The sequence below is a fragment of the Triturus cristatus genome, chromosome 2_2 (genome assembly GCF_964204655.1).
Source record: "Triturus cristatus chromosome 2_2, aTriCri1.1, whole genome shotgun sequence".
Lineage (NCBI taxonomy): Eukaryota > Metazoa > Chordata > Amphibia > Caudata > Salamandridae > Triturus > Triturus cristatus.
In genome coordinates this window covers 928,275,125-928,297,454 of record NC_140582.1, presented here as the reverse complement: position 1 = coordinate 928,297,454, position 22,330 = coordinate 928,275,125, and the positions used below count along the sequence as shown (strand labels likewise).

General features: G+C 47.9%; 1 protein-coding gene across 2 annotated transcripts in view; it reads right to left on the bottom strand.

Annotated features, from left to right (window-relative positions):
• The window catches only part of CCDC149 (coiled-coil domain containing 149), a 447,317-nt gene extending 425,686 nt beyond the window's left edge, over window positions 1-21,631 (bottom strand). The window contains exon 1 of one of the 2 annotated variants that reach the window (XM_085642338.1): window positions 21,537-21,631. In XM_085642338.1, coding sequence (XP_085498464.1) covers window positions 21,537-21,566 — 30 coding nt within the window. In that variant the 5' untranslated portion in view covers window positions 21,567-21,631. Of the gene's footprint in view, window positions 1-442; window positions 648-21,536 lie in introns of those variants that run through there. The other variant, XM_085642336.1, reaches the window with a different exon arrangement.
• Between the last annotated feature and the right edge of the window lie 699 nt (window positions 21,632-22,330).

Here is a 22,330-nt window from a genome sequence, read left to right as displayed (position 1 = left end):
TTCTTTGGCGCGCTCCACTCCCTTACCACACGTGACTCGCTACATCCTGGTTTCGCGATAGGAACACGTCAACTTGGGTTCCTTCCCCTGAAGTGGCAAGGTGTATTTTGTAATCCTTCACAATTGCTAGCCTGCAAGGCTCGACGAATTCCCTTGTTAGGGCCATAATTACAGACTTTGAAAGCACACGCCTTAAATATTACATGAAGGCGTCATAACAGTTCCACGCAGCACGTTTTGCTGCCTTACTCTTTACAGTATTACATGAAGTGCACCTGCTGCCATGCCTCACAGGTTGCCACTCACCGCCTTGATATCTATTTAATTTGTCATAGTCCTATTTTCGGGATACGTAAAATGCAGCCACATCATTTTAAACCCGCATCACGCCCAATCATATACCCCCAACACGCCCACCCAACGCTCAGTTAAAGTCTCTCACCTCATTCACCAGCCCCTGCCAGTCGCTCTCTGTCCTGTCAGAATTCATGGCTGAATAAATCCATGCATCGGAGCTCTTCCGATACGGGGGGATAATTTTCAGCAGCAGCCTCCCCAGGACAGTGGTAAACCAGGCAGCCATAAACGGCCTCCTCGGCTGCTTGCTCCAGGCTGCGTGCGCTCGCTGTTTATTCTACGTCAGCATTAACTAGCCTCGCGTGGGTGGAGTTTGCAGAGTTTAAGAAAGAAACCTGTTCATCTACCTGCTGGCTGTCCATCACGCAAAGTCCTGAAGATTTCTACACATGCAACATATTACAGAAATTAGCTTTACTTTTAGACACTTGGGCGCACTGAATGTGCTACTTTCATATTTTTCCCACGAGGTCACTGTTTCTTTCTCCAAATTCTTAATTTCCTCTTTCCCCTTCGTTTCTTTCACTGATTTATTGTTCCACTTTTCATTTCGTTATTTTCACCGTTTAGCCTCCTGTGTTTTAAAAAAAAGTTTGTTTCCTTATTTTGTTCTAAATGTCGTTTCTCTCTCTTTTTCCTCTGTTCATATTTCCTTTTCAAATCTTTGAACATTCAAAGAACCTGATGCTCAAACACTATTCAAACTTGCTAAGGGTGACAAAGCTGTTTGCAACAGTGCAAAGCAAAATTTCAATTTTAAAAGGTACCGCAAAGTGTCCAGATTACATACAAGTAATCTTCCTTAACGGTAAGTATTCAGGACATTACCTCTACAGCCCTTGTCCTCGTCCGAGTCGTTTCAACTTGAGGTATACTACATCATATGCCTTTGATCAAGAAAAAAGAACACTTTGACACTAGTATGCGCACCTAATGATTTAATGCACACTAACATGAAAAACAAAACAGATTTAGGATTTCTCCAACACAGACCTGAAAACCCCCAACACCCAAATTTGCATCATAGTCAGCCACATTATTCAGTCTATAATGTCTGACAAAGGTCCAAGTAGGAGCCCTACCAATCTCCTAGATTGAGACCCCTGAACTCTGCCCAAGAAGTGGCCATGCCTCTAGTAGATATACCCTGAGCTGAGCCACCATCATAGGATCCTTGACCAGCCTGTAAAATAGTAGCCTTCCACTATCTACTCAATGTCACCTTGGTTGATTTTCTTCCTCTTCCTACTTGTCCAAAAGTTACAAACAGACAGTATGACTTCCTGAAAGGTTGTGACCTGTTAAGATGTATGGAAAGAGCCCTTTTTTAACATAATGTTATTATTTTTCAACAAAAGCACATAATAAAAGGAAGAAAAAGAAAGAAAAAGCAATGTACAATACTGCTGTTGCCACCACAACGACAAGTCCTCCCCAACACACTCCAGGGAAGGATACATGGACATGTCTATGTAAAAGCCCGTAGGCCATAGGGTTCCATCCATTTTCCCCCATATGTACTCGCATTTACATGGACAGTCTCGTGTCATATAAATGGGTTGTTCTAGTGTAATACACTGGTCCATTCCCCTCCTCCACTCAGATAACGAAAGTGTGGTGGGTCCTTTACAGTTTTGGGTAATGTCCCTTTTCACCACCACCATGGCTAGACCAATTAAGTATCGTTCTCCCCCTAGTTTTGATCAGGACGTCCCATATACATAGCAAAGCCTCCCTACGTGACAGTGTTGGGTGTATCCTAAAACATGTGAATGGGTAGAGGCTATATGTTTCCAATAAAGGATGATTGGAGGGCAGGACCATGCCATGTGAAAAAAGTATGCATCTGGGGAAGGGCAGCAAAAACAAGATGGAGTCTGCCGCTTCCTCACTTGCCATAACCTCCGGGGGGTTATGTATGTAAAGTGAAGGTAATGCATGGGGATCAACCTGTGACAGGAAGATATTGCTGTCCCGCGGGGAGCCATGTGAGCAAGTAGTCAGTTGTCAGTCCACATCCTCCAGTCCAGGCCTCCCACTTACATCTCAGGGGCATGAGGACATCAGAGGCATTGTTAATCAGTGTGCAATAGATGTGTGAAAACCTTCCCCTTCCCAGCTTGCCCATTAGTAGTTGAGCTTCCAACAGGCTATGTTCTGGGAGCTAGATCAGACGGTCTCTAGGCATGTAAGGTCAAATTGTGTCTAGAGCTCCTGGAAGGACTTAATGTGTCTCCCTTTCCACACATCCCCCAGGGGTGTGACACCAATGTAATCCCGTCCCCAGAAACCAAGCAGGCCAGAGGTGTGAGTGAGGCATCAACCCAGCCATAGTGGGGTCTGTTGCTTAACTTTGTCAAGCCATCAGATGAACCGTCAAGCCGGCCTCCAATCTTGAAAAACTACCTGGGTTGCCACTGGGAGGTGTTTGGGGATCAGGTCCCCATATAGTAAGCCCATGACTTTGTACACATTCAACAAAGTGAATTCTGCTCGATATGCAGGGTCGTCCCAACCCCCAGTCAGCCGGTCCTTAATCACAACCCACAGCCCAACGGTATAGTTGGAAGTCCGCCATTGCCATACTCCTGTCAAATACCAAAAACCCACACTTAGACCAGGAGATGGCTTACCTCCCCATAAAAAGTCACGGGTCATAGAGGTAAGGCCTCTGAACCACCGGTCGTGGATCAACAATGGGAAGTTTTGAAGTATGCAAAGATAGCGTGGGAGGACCATCATTTTAAAGAGGGCCGCCTGGCCCAGTAGATTAAAAAGAAGAGTGGCCCAACGTTGGAGATCTATTTTTGTTCGGGCCAGGAGGGGTACCATGTTAAGGCTCCAAGTCAATTCAGGAAGAAGAGCTATGTGAAGGTCCAAATACTTGAACCGGCCATTTTATGGGTATAGAAGATTGCCAGTTCATAGCCCCATTGTCCCCATGGATTGGTACCAGTAAGGATTTGGAACAATTTATTCTGAGGCCAGAGGACTTATCATAGAGTGCGTAGAGATGATGGCATCGAGGCCCTGTCAACTGGGGTACATCCAGATGCACGAAGACGTCATCAGCATAAGGTGCAATTCTGTCCTCCATGAATCCCTCCCAGCTCCATCCCCGCATTTGGGCATTGCAGCATATTCAGTCGTGCAAACGGTTCGATAGCTAGGGCAAACAGAAGGGGTGACAATAGACACCCATGTCTAGTCCCCTGACCGATAGGAAAAGGGTCAGAGAGAACTTTGTTTATCAAAAACTAGGCCGTAGGCTGGAAATAAAGAAGATCAATGTATGCTTGAATCCTTGGGCCAAAGCCCATCTTGAGTAGGATTGCTTTGCATAAAGCCTCAGTCCACCAAATCGAAGGCCTTCTCAAAATCAAGGAGCAAGAGCAAGCAAGGCCCTGAGATATCATGGCCTGGGACAAGCCACTTGCATCCGACATATACAGTGCTGAGTGCTGCAGTTGGGCATGAAGCCACGCTGATTAGGGTGGATTAACTAGAGATCACATGGCTGAGCGTGATCACAATACTCTTCTCAAAGATCTTCACTTCTGGATTTATAAGTGATATAGGCCTATATGAGCTGCAACATGACGAGGGCTGGTTAGATTTGGGGAGCACCACGATCGTAGCCACGTCCATCTTCGGTGTAGGAAGCAGCGTGCTCGGTCTGCCTCCATTTAAATATTGAGGAGATGCAAGGAGAGGAGGTTCGAACTTACTATAGTATTCCAGAGGGCACCCGTGTGGCCCTGGAGTTTTCCTGGAATGAAGCCCAGCTATGGCCTCATGTATTTCCTCCACAGTGATGGGCACATCAAGATCCTCCCAGTCCCAAGAGGAGAGTTGAGGGTGCAGTATATCCGCCAGGAGGGGGCTGACGTTGTTCACAGTGGGGGCGGGCAGCATATTGCACCCTATAGTTGTTGGCAGGCACCTCCACTATGCTCTCCATATCAGTACGCCAGACCCCAGGCAGCCTGATCAAGGATTTCTGGGATCGCTCTGGCAGCAGTCCCTTTTGTGGCAAGCCAGTAGAGCAATTTTCCTGATTTATCATCTGACTCATGAAAAGCCTTCGACATCCAGCAAATTTAGGCAAAATTGTTCCTGAGAGGAAGGAGAAGGAAAAAAGGAAGGAAGGATCACCTCCTCTGACTTGTGCAAAGTAGAATTAACTTAAGGTAAGAAAGAAGGGTCTGGTCTGAATATCACCTCATCATCGAAAAACCTTAGCAAAAGGTGTTCGCCAGAATAAGACAGTAAGCACATCAATCCTATGTGCCAAAGCGATGGCAACCAGAAAAAACACCTTTGATTAAAAACAACTTCAAATCTGCTTCCTCTAAGGGTTCTAAGAACAGAAGGAATACCCCAAGAAGGATAAGAAGACTTTAATACAGGTCCTGAGATTTAGAAGCTTCTAAAGACTCTGTTAACTGGGGAGTCAATTTCCCTGAGAGGGTCAGAGAAATCTCTCAAACCTTTGACTGAGAACCACTTTGATTTAAGTGTAAAAAGATACAGATTAAGCAGAAACCCTTTCTCCAGGAACTATAAACAAAAAAGGACAGGAGGGTGCTGAAAAGTTATGCACAGAACACTACTTGTCAAATGTGTCCCAATGGCTAGAAGAGACCTACAAAGTAGAGGGTCTCCTAGAATTTTGGACCATCTGAACCAACTGAGGAGGAAGACCCTTACTCAACCAGGCCAGCCTCTCAACCTCCTGACTGAGAGAGCTGGATTTAGAGAAGGAGGGACAGCTGACTTGATTTGAGAAGGGACTGGAGAAAGAATCCATGGGGAGAAAGACTTTCAATCCTGTACATTGGGGGAGCATTTTCTGTATTCTAAAAGCATTTGGGTTCCCTCCTAGCGTATTAGAGTAGTATCTAACCTCTATGAAGGTGCGAGGGCCTGATTGATCGTGAACTCTTATGGATATTGGTACATGAAAAGCAAAGCGGGGGACAAGACAGTGATGCCCATTGTCCCCTATTTTATTAGCATTTTTTGAGCCACTTGTCATTGCCAAATGAAATGACAGATCAGTTGAAGCCCCCGTCGATAATATGACTAAAATCAAATTGGACGCTGATATCACCTGATCTGGATATTCAGCATTGAGTTTTTAATACCTGTTATCAATTTCAGGAGATGGGATGATATAGAATAAATAATTTGAAAGCTGAAGTTCTAAAATGCAATTGCATATAGACAGTGTTCTTCCAGAGATGCAGCCACTGTTTAATTTGAGGCCAAAGAGGTATTTTGGAATATAGTCAACCACAAATATAGCTGATCTCTTTAAATTAAACTATATACTTCTACTAGATAAAATGAAGTCTCTATTTATAAAATGTAGACCCCCCCCCTGTTTAAATTATATGCAGAATAGCACTGATTAAATTATATGCAGAATAGCACTGATTCGAATGTCGGTTCACCATTATTAAATTTGTTATATGCAGCACTCTTTTGCACATCATTTCTTTTAGAAAAACTGAGGGACTGTTTTCTGCATTTATGTGGGCCAATAAAACACCAATGCTGGAATTAAATATATTTTAGGAAGCTGGCTCTTTATATAGCATACCAAAATGAGGTATACTGTGAAAAGAGTCCAGGTATTCCCTTACCAGTGGGTAGGAGCTTGCTCTAGCAATCCCAAGGTGCTCTGGTAGTGTGGTCGAGCAGTCTTATGCTTATCGGAGAGGAGTGTTAGACTGCTGCAAATTCACACAATAGTCAATAAATAATTCACACAACTCAATAAGCAGATCCACAGCAATTTATAGAAATAACACATATCTTTATATATGTTTAGGCACCAGAATCAATACGATACGGTTAGAATGTTTTTCAAGAGGAATACTTTTGCATTTAAAAAGTTAACACGGTGTGATGTAATCCTATTGGAGGAAAAACAAGTACAGCATTCAGGTACAGTACAGCGACTTACAAGACCAATCTCCTGTACTAAAGGTGAGTATGGGGCAAGGTGTAAGGCAGCACCCACAGTTCACCTCGGGGCAGCCGGGTGCAGAGGTGCATTGCAGCGTTGGGTACCCAATGTTATCCTATGAGGAAAAAACATGTACTGCATTCGGACACTTCGCAGCGACTTACGGGACCAATGTCCTGAATTTAAGGTGAGTATGGGGCAATGTCCAAGGTAGCACATGAGGATGTCCTTGGTCCTCTTCGCGACGGGTGCATAGGTGTCTTCAGGCATTGGATTTTCATTACCGGAGCACTCACGGTAGAGGGGGCCGGCAAACAGAGGCTGCAGGCGGCGTTGGGAAGACCACAGTGGGCAAGTCCAGGGTGGGCTTTGTCTCTGGAGGCCCATGGGACCATGCTGGCACCATTAGTCCACTTCAGCTCGGTTTAGGCGGTGCTTTCTGTTGTTGGGTTTTGGCAGTCCAGAGGCCTCTCGGGTCTCTTTTGGTGCATGCAGGATGCAGGGAACACCTCCGCTGCTCTACGGAATTTCCTGAGTCTTGGCAGAGGACTGGCAGTACTCCCAGGCTTTTGGATGCACAGCAGCTTTCAGGATGAGTCAACTTTGGTGCAATCATCTGGAACAGAAGACATGCCGGCAGGGTTGGCGCCAAGTCAGGTGCTTCTTCCACAATTATTGCTTTTTGGTGCTCTTCGATCCTTTCTATTCTTTTGGCTGGCAGTATCTGATTTCCTAGTGCCAGGGTTCCCCTAAATTCTGAATTTAGAGGCGTTTAGGGTTTGCATAGGGTAGTATGCAGTTGGCTACCTACCTGTGGGGCTACTACAACCCCAGTATGACCACTTTCTGGGGGAGGAGGTCATAACCCTGTCCCAGAATTATTTTGCCATCACCAATATGGCTACCTTTGAAAAGTCATGTCCACTTCAGGCCACACCTATCTGACTAGAGAATTTTTCTGCCTGTCCAGTGGCCAAATGGCTCTGGACAAAAAGGGGTTGGCTTCTTCTCCTTTGAGAGAAACTCGATGCTACCCTACCCTACCCTGCCCTGGAATGTTAATCTGGGGTCATCTTGTGTGAGGAGGTGAATGTGCCCCCTTCCCAAGCAGGCCTGGTTTCTGGCCTACTAAGAACAAAGGCCCTCATCCATGGGGTGGCCATACACTCGTCTCTGGTGGTGGGCTGGTGAAAGCCAGTCAGCATAAGGGGCTGGTAGGTTTTCAAGGAGCACCTCTAAGGTGCCCTATGGGTGCATGTATTACTAACTCTGACACTGGCATCGGTGTGGATTTATTAATACAAGAGGTTTTATACCAAACAACCCTCTTTTCAGTGAAGCCATCATGTAGCTGGGGAACTCGTTTTCACCAGTGTCCAGCACATGTATTAAAATGGCTTCCCTGTTCACTTGTACTGGCAATAATGAAACTGACAAGCACTGGGACATGTTTGCTCATGCAGATATGCCCTCACATATAATATAAGGCATCATGCCTTAGGAATGTAAAGTCTGCTGTAGAGGTGACTTACAAATATTACATGCAGTGTTGGGGGACATGGCACACAGGAATGAGTGTAATTTCGTATTTTCACTTTTGTCTGCACCAAAACATGCAGCCTGCATTGACGTGTGTTTTATTGACGCTGGCAGCCGCATGTAGTGGTGGGGTAGAGCGATCAAAAGGCAAATCGGACACACAATTGAAATGACCTCCCCAGATCCCAGGGCTGAGTGGGTCATGAAGGAGTGCTGTGGTGAAACTATCTAAAAACTTCACCTGGTTGGAATTGCGCGCATACAGGGCAACTAAAGTGAGGGGGCCCCCATTAAGATTTCCCTCTAAAATTACTTACTTCCCATCCATATCCACCCGTTGTGTACCGAGAGTGAAGGGGACCCCTGGGGTTATCCCTATAAGAACACCCCTTGCATATGCTGACATTGTGGTCCCGTAAGTCTGCCCTCTCCATTTAGAGCGTACTTTGCGTAGATCTAATGTTGTATGGTTGGTCTCTTGTAGCATCGCGACATGAGTATTGCGCCATTTGAGATATGCATAAATACGGTAGTGCCTGGACTGAGTGGCCATGCCCTGCACATTCCAGGTAAGTATGTGATACTGCAGCGCAGAATGGTCAGGTTTTGATGTAGGCATGGCTGTAAGCATTGCAAAGAGATGCAAGACATGTAGGATGAAAGTACTCTCCTCCGTGTGCAGCTGTGTCCTATCCATGTACGCACCTCCTCCCCAATGCAAATGACAAGGGATCGAGAGTACCTCAAATCTTCATGAATAGTCTCGGAGCATCACTTAGAAAAATAAACAACATTCAGTCAATTTGGCAACACTCCCCCTGGGTAGTGCACACAGAAGGGCCCGCCCATGTGTTCCAAAATCGAAAGAATTAAGAAAAAATAAGAGAATGCAATCCACAGTCAAATAGGAACGATGGTAGGACGTGGCATAGGATCAAATCAACAGTGTCCGGGGGCCAGGCCAATGGTCCATGGAAGTAGTCGGAGACCCCATAGTATGACCAATATAGTGTAGAAGAGTGTCACCAGAGTTCCCCGTGGGGCGGGTGGTTAAGTAGAGGATGCGGTCAACGCCCTGTGGGTGATAGTCAAAGGAGACCCTCAGCGGATCTCGGCCTGATTTTGGGGGCATTGGTGCTGGAGGTTAAGGAAGACTCAGAAACACAGGGCTCGGAGCTGGAGTCCACAGATGGCCTGTCTCTCAGGATGGCAAAGGGATTAGCCTGATGATGATGTGCTGCCACCTCCACTGCGCATGCCTGTTCCACTGCAATTTGTTCTTGATCCGGATGGATGCGTGACATCTTGCACCGTCTGCGCCGTGATTTAAGTGTCACCCAGGTATCATCCTCGCATTCAGTGACTGACGTGCGGACTAGGCCTTTCGCATGGGGCCAGGTCCAGACATCCTCCTGGGTGGCGAAGATATGGGAGGAGTCACCATTGATTACCTTAAGTTTCGCCTGGAATAAAAGCACATAATGAGTTTGCAGGTCGGGCAGGCGTTGGTTGAACTTCACGTAGGAGCCGCACTGACGTTAAACCTCCAAAGTGTAGTCAAAGGTAGGCTGTAATTGTTGCATTCTCAAAGTGCTATGGGCCCTTGGTGCAGAGGAGCTGGAGGATAAGATCACGGTCCCAGAAGTTGAGAAATCGGTCAATGAGAGGGCAGGATGGTGCCCGAGCACGAGGTGGGTGTCCCGGAATGCAGTGTACCCTCTCGATTGCCTTTGGGCTAAGCCTTTCTGCTCATTCCAAGCTACCAAGGGGGTGAGCAGGGGTTATCTAAAGTGTGTATCACCCTTACCCTGACTAGAAGCAAGGGTCCCTATTTGGTCAAAGGTACCTGCCTCTGCCAACTAGAGACCCCCATTTCTAACACCTGACTTTCGATATCGTGTCCATCAGCCATTCCTCCAGAAAGAGCTCAGCACTGGGAAGCTCTGCCCTCTCCGGAAATCAGAGGAAACAAACATTGTCGCACCGCAAGCGCCCCTCCACATCCTCCGCTCTGCGGTGCAGAGCTGTCAACCTTGTCCAGCATTGTTACTAGTTTGGACTGCAGTTCACACACCGAAGAGGACAGCCGCCCTATTGCTGATTCTGATTCGTCCACCCTCTCAGATAGCTTGCGGTGGTCCTCGAGCAGGAGGCTCACATCCAGTGGCACTGCATGGATCTTCGCTTCCAGTAAGGTCTTAGTGTCTAAAAAAGGGTGTAACATTTTCTCAAACTGCTCTGAGTTTTTGTGGAGCGTTTCTTCGAAGTGTTGTAGCGCATTCGCGGGCCCAGGTATAGAGGTCAAAGAGGGTGTGTCTGTGCCTGCCTCTCCGGGTGCCATCTTTTTGGATATGTTGTGCCCCATCTGGACGTGAGGCATAGGAGTGGCCCCACACGCGGCCAGGCGCGACAACCGGATGAAGTTCTCAATCTGTCAGGGAGGGTTCGCACGTGGATCAGTTTGTGCTGTACGTCGAAGGCCATGCAGGGTAGAAGTGAGGGCCCCATGCGGGATCCGCAGTAGTCCCTGCAGACATCTCACAATGATTTACAGGCCTCTCAGAGCTGCCAGGGAGAAGGGGAAGGTGGGATTGGGAGCCCCCACTGCAACACGAGGCCCGGGTGGTAAGGCTTTATATAGTGCAAGGTGCCACGCACTGCACCCCCCACTAGTGATCACCAGTCAAGGTGGGTCGGTCCTCCACAGTCAGGGATGCATGGTCATTGTTGCAAGCTCCAACATACCCTTGGGGGGCGGTCCAGTTGAATGGTGCAGCAGGTGCTAAGCGTGAAGTGGCCCAGCTCAGTCCCAGCCACGAGAGACACAGTCCATTCCTGATGTAGCAATAATCACCAGGGCCGACGTAATCTTCCGTCAATCGAGGCACCCCAGCTAGGTAGGACTGCAGGGACACACCAGAAATTCCAGGCGGTAGGTCAGCCCCAAGGGTAGAGCCACGATGCGACGCAGTTCAGCGGGCTCCTCCACGCGTGTCCTGCAGGCAGATCCCGGGCCAATGAAGGTGACTATCCAGGATAAGGGCTCAGCCACCCCACAATCAACTCCAGATGCTGGGGCCTGGTGCGAAGTTGGGCGAGAGCACCCGCTGCGCCCACCCATCAGGTCAGGCACACCACTCCGCAGGATCCCCGTGCCAGCCTCTGAGTCCCGCCGGCAGCCCCCTTAATGTGGTGGAGCGTCTCCCACCGAGTGCCCTTGATGAAGCGCCGCCACAAAGCCGATGCCGCAGCACCATGCCACCCGGCACCAGACTGCCCCACTGGTCTCCACAAATACCGGCAGTGGGCAATCGCTAGCAGCAGCCCGTATTGCCGCAGGGCCCAACGTCTCTGCACAGGCCCAAGTCTGTGGCTCAGCGTAGGCCACTGCGGAGAGGCACACCACCCCGGTCTGCTCGGTCACCCCGCTGGTGGGGTTTTCATGCTCCAGATGTCACGGGGATGCCGCCAGCATTTGGTGGTCTCGTCGGAGGGTCAGCACCACGTACATTCCACGGTAATTCTTGGGCCCAGCACGGAGCTCTTCACTAAGTGGCTGCTGCCGCTGTTGCTGCCATGTTGGCCATGCCTGGAGTACAGGTTGAAGTTAATGTGTTTATCTCTGTTGCCTTTGATATCTACTAAGATTGTGATGACCTTTACTTTTGGCATGTTAAACAATTTTGGACGTAGTAACTTTTGCTGAATTCAAGATCTCCTTCTCAACAGGAACCAGCCTGCCCTAGCTGTTCAAAACCGGGAACCTAAAACCTATAGGTGTGCGCCGCTGCTTCCACCCAGCAATTCAAACTGTGGCATGAGCGATGCGAACTGTTCTAGCTGGGCCCGCACATAATTTTCAGCGGCCTAATGAGATCCCGTAAGACCATGGCTTGACCTTCAGTGGCTTCAGGGGTGTTGCAAAAGAGTTTCTGGCATCACCTCTTCTCAGACTCAGAGTCCTGCCCCTAAAAATAGTCTCAGTGGCATCAACACAGAAGTCCTGTGTCCAAGGCAGCATCGTTGATGTGTCGCTAATGAACTCTGGGTTGGATGGAGGGTGCTGCTAGGCATGAGTGGTGCTGCTCTCCTCACGGTATTTAGAATCAATCGGCACTGAGCCTTCCCAGATAGATGTATTAATTAGTTGAGTACTTGTCTGGAGCTAAGGCGTCAGTGTGGTTCCTCATCATTGCTGCTGGGCATTGTGTGCTTGTGATGTTGGACCCTTTGATTTCCCCAGAATCATTATGTTGTAGGCGGAGGTTCCCAAGAGTGTTCTTACAGCGATTCTTCCGTTTGTTCTGGGTTGTGTCTTGATCTCTGGCTTGAAGATGTAGAGGAGCATCAAAGCGTGATAGTGAAGCACATGGAATTTTCTTGGCTGTGTCTGGGTCTGTTGCTTCACGCTAGTATTGACAGACCCACTTGTTGGATGCCTCAGCAGTTTAGGTTGGCTGTTTGAGGCAAAGAGGAGCTACCACGCCATGGGTTCTGCTGATGTTGATGTGTAGTCAATTATTCCAGGCTATTCTCCAAGGGAGGTTGAATCACTAACAGATTTCAGCCTCTGCTTTGTTCTCTATTTATGTAGATGACTCACAATGCATTGGTAGGATTTAACCAGGGATTGTGGTTGTGTGACTCAGAATTTTGCTTTGATGTCAGTGAGTCATAACTGGTCTTGCTTATCAATTTCAAGAGAGAGTCTGTAGGCTAATTCTGCATATAAACCATGCAAGATGTTTTGGGTGGGCGTTAACTGGGCTGGTGGGTCATCTGCGATATCAGTGACAATTCCAGCACAGCTAGAGCTGAATCGCCTCCATAATAGCAGTCGATTTACCTCTGAAAAACGTTTCTGTCGAAGGACAGCTGGAAAGTAGATTCATATCAGGTTGCAAAAACACTAATTAAAACCCTCCGCATTTGGGGCCTCATGTAGGTAAAAAATTTTTACCGGTTCTTAAATACCGAGCCGTACCGAATCGGTAAATTAGAATCGGTAAGTTATATGTAGGTAAAAATTCGGTAACAGTTACCGATTCGGTAACATTCGGTAAATACGAATCGGAATTCACCGATTCGGTAAATACCGAGGTGATAATTACCGATTCGGAAAATACCGAGGTGGAATCTACCGATTCGGAAAATACCGAGGTGGTATCTACCGAATCGGAAAATACCGAATCGGTACATACGGATTCGGTAAATAACATCACATGACTTGACGAAACAGCTAATCCTGTGTAACGACAGCCCACCCAACCAGGAACTGCCCACACCCAGGCAGGTGTACACAATTAGCCGAAGTGGCCACACCCAGGCAGGTGTACATAATTAGCCGACCCTGGAGAGGCTCGGAGTGCAGAGGAGAGGCAGGGAGCAGTTGCATGTGCGAGCGGGAAACGAACAGCATGTCCAGCCAGAGAACACAGAAAGACGGAGGGGAAAGGAGGAGGAAGCTCAAATTCAGCCCCAAGGAACTCCAGGTGCTGGTGGAGGAGGTGGTGAAGCAGCACCAGAAGCTGTTTGGGAGGCAATCCCTGCAAGTGCCTGAGGCCGAAAAGCGCAACATATGGCTGGCCATCCAGGCGCAGGTCAATGCTGTGGGAGTGACCCACAGGGACATTGAGGTCCTCAAAAAGCGCTGGTATGACCTGAGGATTGTGACCAAGAGGAAGATGGGCGACATCCAGAAGGAGGCCAGCCAGACCGGAGGTGGAACCAACAGGGCACCTGCCCTCACCGAACTGGAGGAGCTGGTGGCGGCCACACTCGAGCAAGAGAGCGTCGTGGGTCTTGGGGACGTCGACAGCTCTGCCAGAGCCGCAACACACCAAGGTAAGACGAAAGCACAGCAATGTAGCCGCCCCTACCCCTATCCCACATCCCCCATTGTGAAACGAGAATCACACTGCAGTCCACACGTGTCAGTGCAGACAGGCAATGCATTCCGGGAGATGTAGTCAGGGCAACACTAACCATGACGTAAATGTCACAGGGCAACAAGGCATGTCACGCACTCGAGGCACAAGGAGACAGAGGACAGATTGGAATGTGAAATGATTTATTGTGACGCTTGCAATGCAGCCCTTCGGGGACACTGAGCCAATGTTGTTTTTCTGTCCACAGATGTGACATCATGCAGTACAGGGCATGCTGCAGGGGAGACGGCACACCGGCCACAAAAATCACCTCTAGCCAGCACGAGTTCAGACCAGGGAGCAGGCCCACTTGCAGCCGCACCACCTACGCAGCCAGCCTCGCCGCACACAGAGCCAGCATCACCTCACCGAGAGCCAGCATCACCACCACCAGAGCCAGCATCGCCACTCATGTTCGATTCACCGGCCACATCTCCGCTTGCAGGTGTGAGAATGAGGAGGCGTCCAGCAGCCAGGCTACGAGCCTTAGACACCTCGTCAGACGACAGCATGGGCCCAGAAGACCGCACCGGGCCCCAGGAAGGGAGCCATCCCACTGTGCCCCACACCTCACAGGCAGCACAGACGGGAGCAAGAGGGCGCCGCAGGTCGCGTGTCCAGAGTCCACCAGCACCCACTGACGGCCATGGTGTCTTCTTGGGGCTCGAGGGCCAAATGTTGAAGCAACAGCGCCTGCAATCAAAGGCAGTAATGTCAGTCCAGAGGCACATGCGGGTGATGAGGACAAGCTTAGTCAACATGGACACAAACATTGGCGGCATGGCTGCGGGCATTCGGGACATGTCCCAGTCAATCCAGCAGTTGTGCAGCAAATTAGATGCTGACATCGAAGCACGGCGCCGGGAACGCCAGAGAAGGGACACTACCAGCAGGGCACTCAACCGTCTGGCAACTGCGACTTCCCTACTTTGCCGGCGCTCTGTGACGATGCAGGAGGGCCTAACACAGTGCTGCAGCGACCTGTCTCGGGGGATGGTGCAGGTGACAAGTGCACTAGGGGTGCTATTGACTAGTCAGGCGTCGACAACTGCTGCAGGGGATGCTGCGGAGAGCATCGACACCAGCAGCAGCATCACACCCCCCGTCCCAGAAGCACGCAGGAGCAGCAGGCGGCTTGGGGTTGGCTCTAGTGAGGATGCACAGGCCGTGCAATCCACCACTGCAGCGCGTATGCGCAAACATTGATGTGGCCCTGCTTATCCACTTGCCATTGGGTGACGTAACCCTGGACATACTCATTGTATAGATGGCATATTGCCAGATTGGCCTGTTCATGTGTTCATGGCGTGGTGCCACATTAAACTACGTCATGACTTCTCACAACTCGCTGTGTCCCCTCACTTACTCAGAAATAGTTGCATGTGATCTCTGCCCGTCTCTCTCTCCCATCGATTGCAGTTGGCACTCTAGCTGCGCTGCCCTCTGGCTGGCCTGACTCATCCTCGTTGTCCTCAAAATATGTTAGTTCCACATCTGTACCTTTTTTCGTGGCAAGGTTGTGCAGCATTGCACAAGTGGAAATTATCTTGCAGCAGGTGATGGGTTTGTACTGGCGTGCGCCTCCGCTCTTGTGGAGGCAGCGGAACCTGCTCTTCAGCAGTCCAAACGTGCGCTCCACCACATTGCGTGTAGATTTGTGGGCCACGTTGTATCGTCTCTCACTCTGGGTTGCTGGGTGTAGGTAGGGAGTGAGGATGAATGAACGGCATGCATATGCACTGTCGCCTGGATGAGTAAAAGGGAACCATCAGTTACATGCCTCTATACACTCTGATTTGCAGGTTTCAAGGGGCGTCACTGTTACTTACCCAGCAGGTATCCCTCTCCGAATTCTCCGGCTCTCAGTCGTGTGTAGATCCCACTATTCTGGAAGATGTAAGAGTCGTGGGTGCTCCCAGGAAACTTTGCAACAATATCTGTGATGATGTTCCCTGCATCACAGATCACCTGCACATTGATGGAGTGGGTGGACTTCCTGTTCCTGTAGATGTGCTCTGTCTCAGCTGGTGGACAGATTGGGATGTGTGTACCATCAATACAGCCGATGACATGGGGGAACTGTGCCATGTGATAAAAGTCTGTTTTTGTTTTCTGCAGTGCAGCCTGTGTGTTTGGGAAGCTTATGTAGTGGTGCATTCTCTGCATCATGGCATCCAGGAACTTCCTGAAGAAACGTGACAGGCAACTCTGGGATACCCCACCCACCGCAGCTATCACCACCTGATAACTGCCGGATGCCAACAGATGTAGGCTGCAGAGCACCTGCACATGTGGGGGTATGGTGTGCGCCCTTCTTATTGGCTGGTCCAGGAGTGGGTGAAGGTCCCTGATTAAGTCCATGATGGTTTCGGGGTGTAGCCTGTACCTCTCATGTATCTCTGCATCAGTCAGCTGTAATAGTGTGATGCGCTGTCTGTAGATTTGTTCCTCCCGTCGCCACACCCTCAGTCCTGCTGCCTGTAGACGTAGGCGCCTTGCAATGACGTACATGGCGGCCATGTTGTCCACGCTGTTGCATTTTGGGATTGCTTATGTGCATTGTTGATGGTTACCACCTGCTTTCCATCCGTGTTAATTACCGACTCTTATTTACCGATTTTCCTGGATTTCTTAATTACCGACTGCTCCTACATGTCATTTTAAATTTTTACCACTTCATATTTACCACTTCATATTTACCGATTCGTTAATAATGTATTCGGTAAATATGAATCGGTATTTTAGAATTCGGTAACTATGAATCGGTATTTACCGCCTCATATTTACCGAAAAGTGGTTTTTGGACTCCTACATCTCACTTGTCTGAATACCGGTCGGTAACGGCATATTTACCGAAAATCGGCCGTTACCGACCGGTATTTGGCTACCTACATGAGGCCCCATATGTGTAAATTGAGTGCTTACAATGTGTGTTTTCAGTGAGGTACATTTATAATGCCTGCCCATAAGTTCTGCAGGCAGTACTAGACATTGTGGAAAGTCCACTGGTGGATTGACATTCAATAGGTCACTTGTAATTTTGATGGTGTCAGTGCTGAAGACGAACACGTTTCCTGTGTCCTTCACAGCAGGATCAAAGTAGCAGGCATGCAATTATCTCCGAACGTTTTTGTCAGGTTTATCTCTGCTTCAGGGCAGACACAATGTCAGACCTGGTGGGCTTTCCGCAACAGCATTTCCGCTGGTTTCACTGACTCTAAATCAACTGATTTACCAGTCTTGACTGCTTCTTTGCAGTTGCAGCTGCTTTACCCTACCTCTAAAATGAATACCTTGGTCGTGATATGTATGAGTCAGGCATCATATGCAATAAAGAAGACCTTTAGCATTTCCAAACTTCGTTAAAATAATTTCTAAAATAACCCTGCAGGATTTGTTACCACCCCTGAATAAAGTACATCTATTGTGACATAGATAGGGCCCTCTTTAGTTATCGTCCTCCACATGTTCCTCCTCCCTACATAGTAGCAGAAATGATGGCATTCAAACCCTTGGAAGTTGAAATTATAAGGCTGGCTTAAGAACAAATAAAAGCATTTGATCCACTGGTTGCAGCTGATACAGCCTTCTGTGTGAAGCTACCACTTGTAGCTCCAGCAGCTCCGGCAGTCCACATCACAAAGTGGGTCAATGCCTCCCTCACCAGGGGTCCTGACCTGAGCCCCCTGAAACATGCCATCATCTCATTGTTAAGAAAATGGTGTCAAACACTAGGCCAGCCTTATATCTATCATAGCCAAAGAACATGTTTGAAGAAGAAGTGAATAGTATTTGCAAGAACATTTAGAAGTACATCTCTTTCTTCTTCACCAACACCTGGGTTTCAGAATGAGGGAAGGTACTTAATCGACTCTGAGAAACATCAGAGAAGCGACCCTTACTTACGACTATGTATGAAGCCAAGCAAGCTGCCATCAAATTAGCTGATCTTTCTGTGGCATACACTATTGTGCTTCGCAATATTTTATCAATTAAATGAAAAAGTAGGCCGGAGTGACCCACACTGCGTGAGAACATAAGACCATTCAAAATCAACAGACCCAGATTGGATGCTTAGTAACCTCCACTCGTAGGGTGTCGCGGTGAGTTCTTAAGGGCCTCCCTCTCCTCCTCAGTGTTCAACATCTACATGCTGCCTCTGACATAAATACTGGGGAAATATTAGGTGTGTGGCAAATATGGGAAGATGACACAGAGACTTTCCTATATCGAAACATTACAAGCTCCTCGGTCCAGGGGATGAAACAAAACCTCCTTGGTTTAAAGCACACACAAAACAGGTATCATGTTGCAGGGAAAGGCCACACCCAAATCCTGCCACTTACAATAACCTGTAACTGGTTTCACTTCCGACCACATCTCATGAAATAAAAAATCATTGACTAAGGCCAACAGCACTCGACTTGGTAAGCTGCGCAGCGGTTACATCTTTTTTTCTTTTGTATTGGTAACATATGACAAGAAAAATAAAAATAAAATCTAAACATAACCGCCCCATGATTGCATTGAAATGTTTACTTTAAAAAAACATTCACTGATGTGGCTGTTTCCCTAGTGATGCTTTTAGATAACACACCTGCCACACATTTTAATGGTATTATTTTTGAAGGAGGGAAGAGTAAGTCACTACAAAACCAAGTACTCAAATTTTAGGCAGCTGCAATGTCACTTAAACACTTAAATATTTTAAAAAGGAGATGGAAAATAAATCTCCATCTAATTGGGCACCTGTCGGAACCCTTTTCAGAAAGACACAGGGCAGGCAGGGGTTTTTGTGCTCAACTGTGAGGGTTGTGGCTCTTTTACTCCTGCTGTCCAAGGGTCCTGACCAACGGATGCAGTTCTACCCCTGCAGCACTTGGCTATCAGTGGTAACACGAGTTGAGCAGTCCATGGTTTCTCTGGGGGATGTTGAAGCCAGGAATACACAAGCACAAGACTCAAAGCATAAACAACTCCACAAAACAGATTATCCAGTCAGATACTATAGTATTTAATACATGTACACAAAGTATATACACATCACACTCATAGATATCTACAGTCTCTTAAGGTCAATGTGCGGGTGTCATACTGGGCAGTGTCTGTGCATACCCTCCTCCCTTCTAATGGAGTGAATCATTCCCCGTTCGATAATGGAGGTGACATTCAAATGTGGCCCATGCTAGTGAACACGCCAAAAAGTGTTGTTCTGGCTTTAAGAGTCAATTAGCGATTTCCAAGCACCAAGTTTGTTAAAGTTCAAGGGAGGCCTGGTGGCCTATGTAAAGAATTGGATTATTGGTTAAAGGGGGTGAAAACCCACCTCAGGCCTTGTCAGGGTAAACCACAAAAGTCACTAACTAAACTTGTGATTAACCCTCTGGTAGCTCGGCACAAAAGCTTAGCTTAGACTTAAATTTGAGGCAGTGTTTAAAGCATTTATGCAGTACTCAAACAGTAATAAGGTGAAGACACAAAAAAGAGACATTGCAAGCTAATTCAGAATAACAGCACCATAAGGCATGAAGCCCTAACTGTAGCTATCTGATCATGCCAGACTGGGACAAAGTCACAAGTTTAGGTTGACCACGATAGAGCGTGGGCCACATACAGGACCAGGTTCATCCTGCTGGAAGTTTTACCTTCTGACTTCTATGCAAGGACTGTGATGTTGGATCCAGTAAAGCCTTCAGTGAGAAGCTGCGCAGCTCTGCGGGGCTCTGCATCCCTCTATGTATGCTTTATTGGATCTGATGAGACTTTCAGATGGTATCTGTGCAGCTCAGATCCGGTGAATCCTTCAGGGAAGAGATTCATGGTGCAGCTCTATGTAGCTCAGCGTCTTGCTGTAGTGTAGTTCAGGGGCGTCTGGTGACATTTGAAAGCGTTGGGGCGTAAATGTTTGGAATGAGCAGCATGTTGCGATTGAACGCAGCGAGCGTCCCCGTCTCTCATAATGGGGGTATATTGGAGGGGGTGGGGGGGAGTTCCGACATCAATAAAGAGATTTCATATGATGATGTAGGTAGCTGCTTACTCAGTATAACCAAAACTTCTTAACAGACTTTGAGATAGCAATGCAATGCCTGCTGCTGTGTGTCAGCTCATTGTAAGAGGCGCCAGCGACTGTATCCTCGGAGGTGTACACACTGCACACCCACATGGTTTAAACAGGATTGTGGCCACCGAGCGGAATCTCCGTGAAAAACCTACTCACTCTTGAGGACGAAGAACTGACGTTAAACAAAAAGGCGCTAACTACATAACAAAGGAAAATAAAATGAACTATGGGTGGAGGTAAATACAAAATGACGAGAAATTTGCCCACTTTTACAAAAAAGATGATGTATAAAATGGGGAGGAAGAAATTAAACTCAGTCTGTTTGGTTTTGAAAAAAAAACAGTCATTCGTTTTTGAATTACACTCTCCGGTGGTTTGAATCGAAGCAATTGCTGCAATACACCATCTAATGTTGACACTACGAGGTGTTCAGACTAGACACCTTCCATGAAAACTACAACATTTGGTGCTGTATTATGGAGAAATACTTCACCAAATGACTTTGTTTTTCATGCACACACTCTGAGTAAAGCACGACTGGCAAGAATGGCACACTTCATAATCTATCTTCCCTTTGGAATCGTTTTGATTACCTCATCCAGCAGTTAGCCACGTAGCAAGATTACTTGTGAATACCTCCCACTCGGATTATGCATGTAGAGTTAATCTGCTAACCTTCCAACTAACACCGCGCAGCATTGTGTATTTATCCAAGCACGGACTTCAATACTGCAGTTTCGAACCAATTCCAGAGGCTTTGAGACAGGCTCTGTGCGTGAAATTCGAAAGCAGCCTTTGACTGATGTAATATACCGTAAGCATTTCTAGCCGCAAACTGTGCCCATAAATTGTTAATGTGCCGCAGTTAAATTTATCATACACACATTACACAGTCCTTCGTTCTCAAAATTGGCATTCATGTGAAAGATAGAGGGCATCTTTGCTATGATGTCAAGCATCATTTAAACTGATAATGACGACGAATTTCCTTTTCTGTGTTGTGTGATAGTTAGGGTCTTCAGGGGTGTAAAGCAGGCCCCTGCGGCCTCCGCTCTGACGAGGTGTGTAGACTAGAGTGCGTGCATGAAAAACTAATACATTTGGTGCTGGTGTATGCCCAGGCCTCGACTTCTACTGACTGTGCCCTTGCTCACATTTGACAGGTGTCATGTGGTCAGCACAGCAGCCCGTGGTCAAACACTAAATTAAGGCCTAATGCAGAACCTTCCCGCGCGCCTGACATCTCGGCAGAAATGAACGCCTGAACCCCAGAGGACCTGTGTGGAGGCAGAGCTACTCCGGAGTGCGCTTCAAGAAGAGTCCCTGGTCTGTCATTCGGAAATAAAAAGAGCAGTTTAATATTAGTCTCCACAGGACACAAAAGCCAGAGTACCTCCTTAAACTAACAGCTAGTATGTTAAGAGCACCATGCGGAGGGGATCCATCTCGACGCCGATTCTCAAAATGTCCCCAAGAGCGATTATTCTGTTTAGCACGCCATAGGTGCCCACATATAAATATCTGTTTGTTTTCAATTAACCGTGCTTGAACTGATAGCGAGGAAAAAAACAGACCATTTTATTTAAGCTGTTCCGAATAAAGCTGACGCAACAAAAGCCCAAGAACACTCGACCGGAAGTGTATATTATGTTCCATATTATAGTCGTTCACTTACCTCGAAAGCTTGTGCCTGGTTAGGTTCCATCTCGTCCGGTCAGTGTCCCTCCTGGATAATAAACCGCCAACACGATACACGACGCACACCTGCTGCATTCTGATTATCCCGACCCGAAATGAAATCGGAGCTGCCTAGATGAACTCTCTCACAGCCCACTCCCCCAGCTTCCAACATCCAATCAGGATGCTTAAACAGCAGTACAAACATGAAGGGAGTCCTTCAGTTGTTGCCACCCACTTCACTACCTCGATGTAGGCCAGCCCTGCCCCTAACAATTTATTTCAATGGCACTCTGCTGAAAACGCCTGGGCCACAGCATAAGCGCCCCATTTACAGGTTAAAACCAAAGGAAATGATGGACGGAGTGTTGAACATTGCAAGCACTCACCCCCAGTCAACTGATCTGGGTTTAATCCATCACCGTTCTTTAGCCCACTCTGCCACCCCAGTTCAGACATGGCCATATGCAAATCAGTCTGACCCTGTGCCTCATGGGAACAGTCCAGCCTGAACTGCCAAGCCATGTCTTCCCTGGACCGGAAACAAGCTTCCTAGGACCGGTTTCTGGCATTTCAGCCGTCTTCAGCCAGGCTTGCTTGAATCCAGTGGCAAAGTGAGCAAGGGACTCACGTCTGCGCATACCCTGCCAACTTATGGCGAACAAAGCAAAAACCAAAGGAAATGATGGACGGAGTGGGATGGGTATGCCCAGACGTGGGTCCCGTGCTCACTACGCCACTGGAGTCAAGCTATCCTGGTTGATGAAGGCTGATAGCCAGAAACCGGTCCTA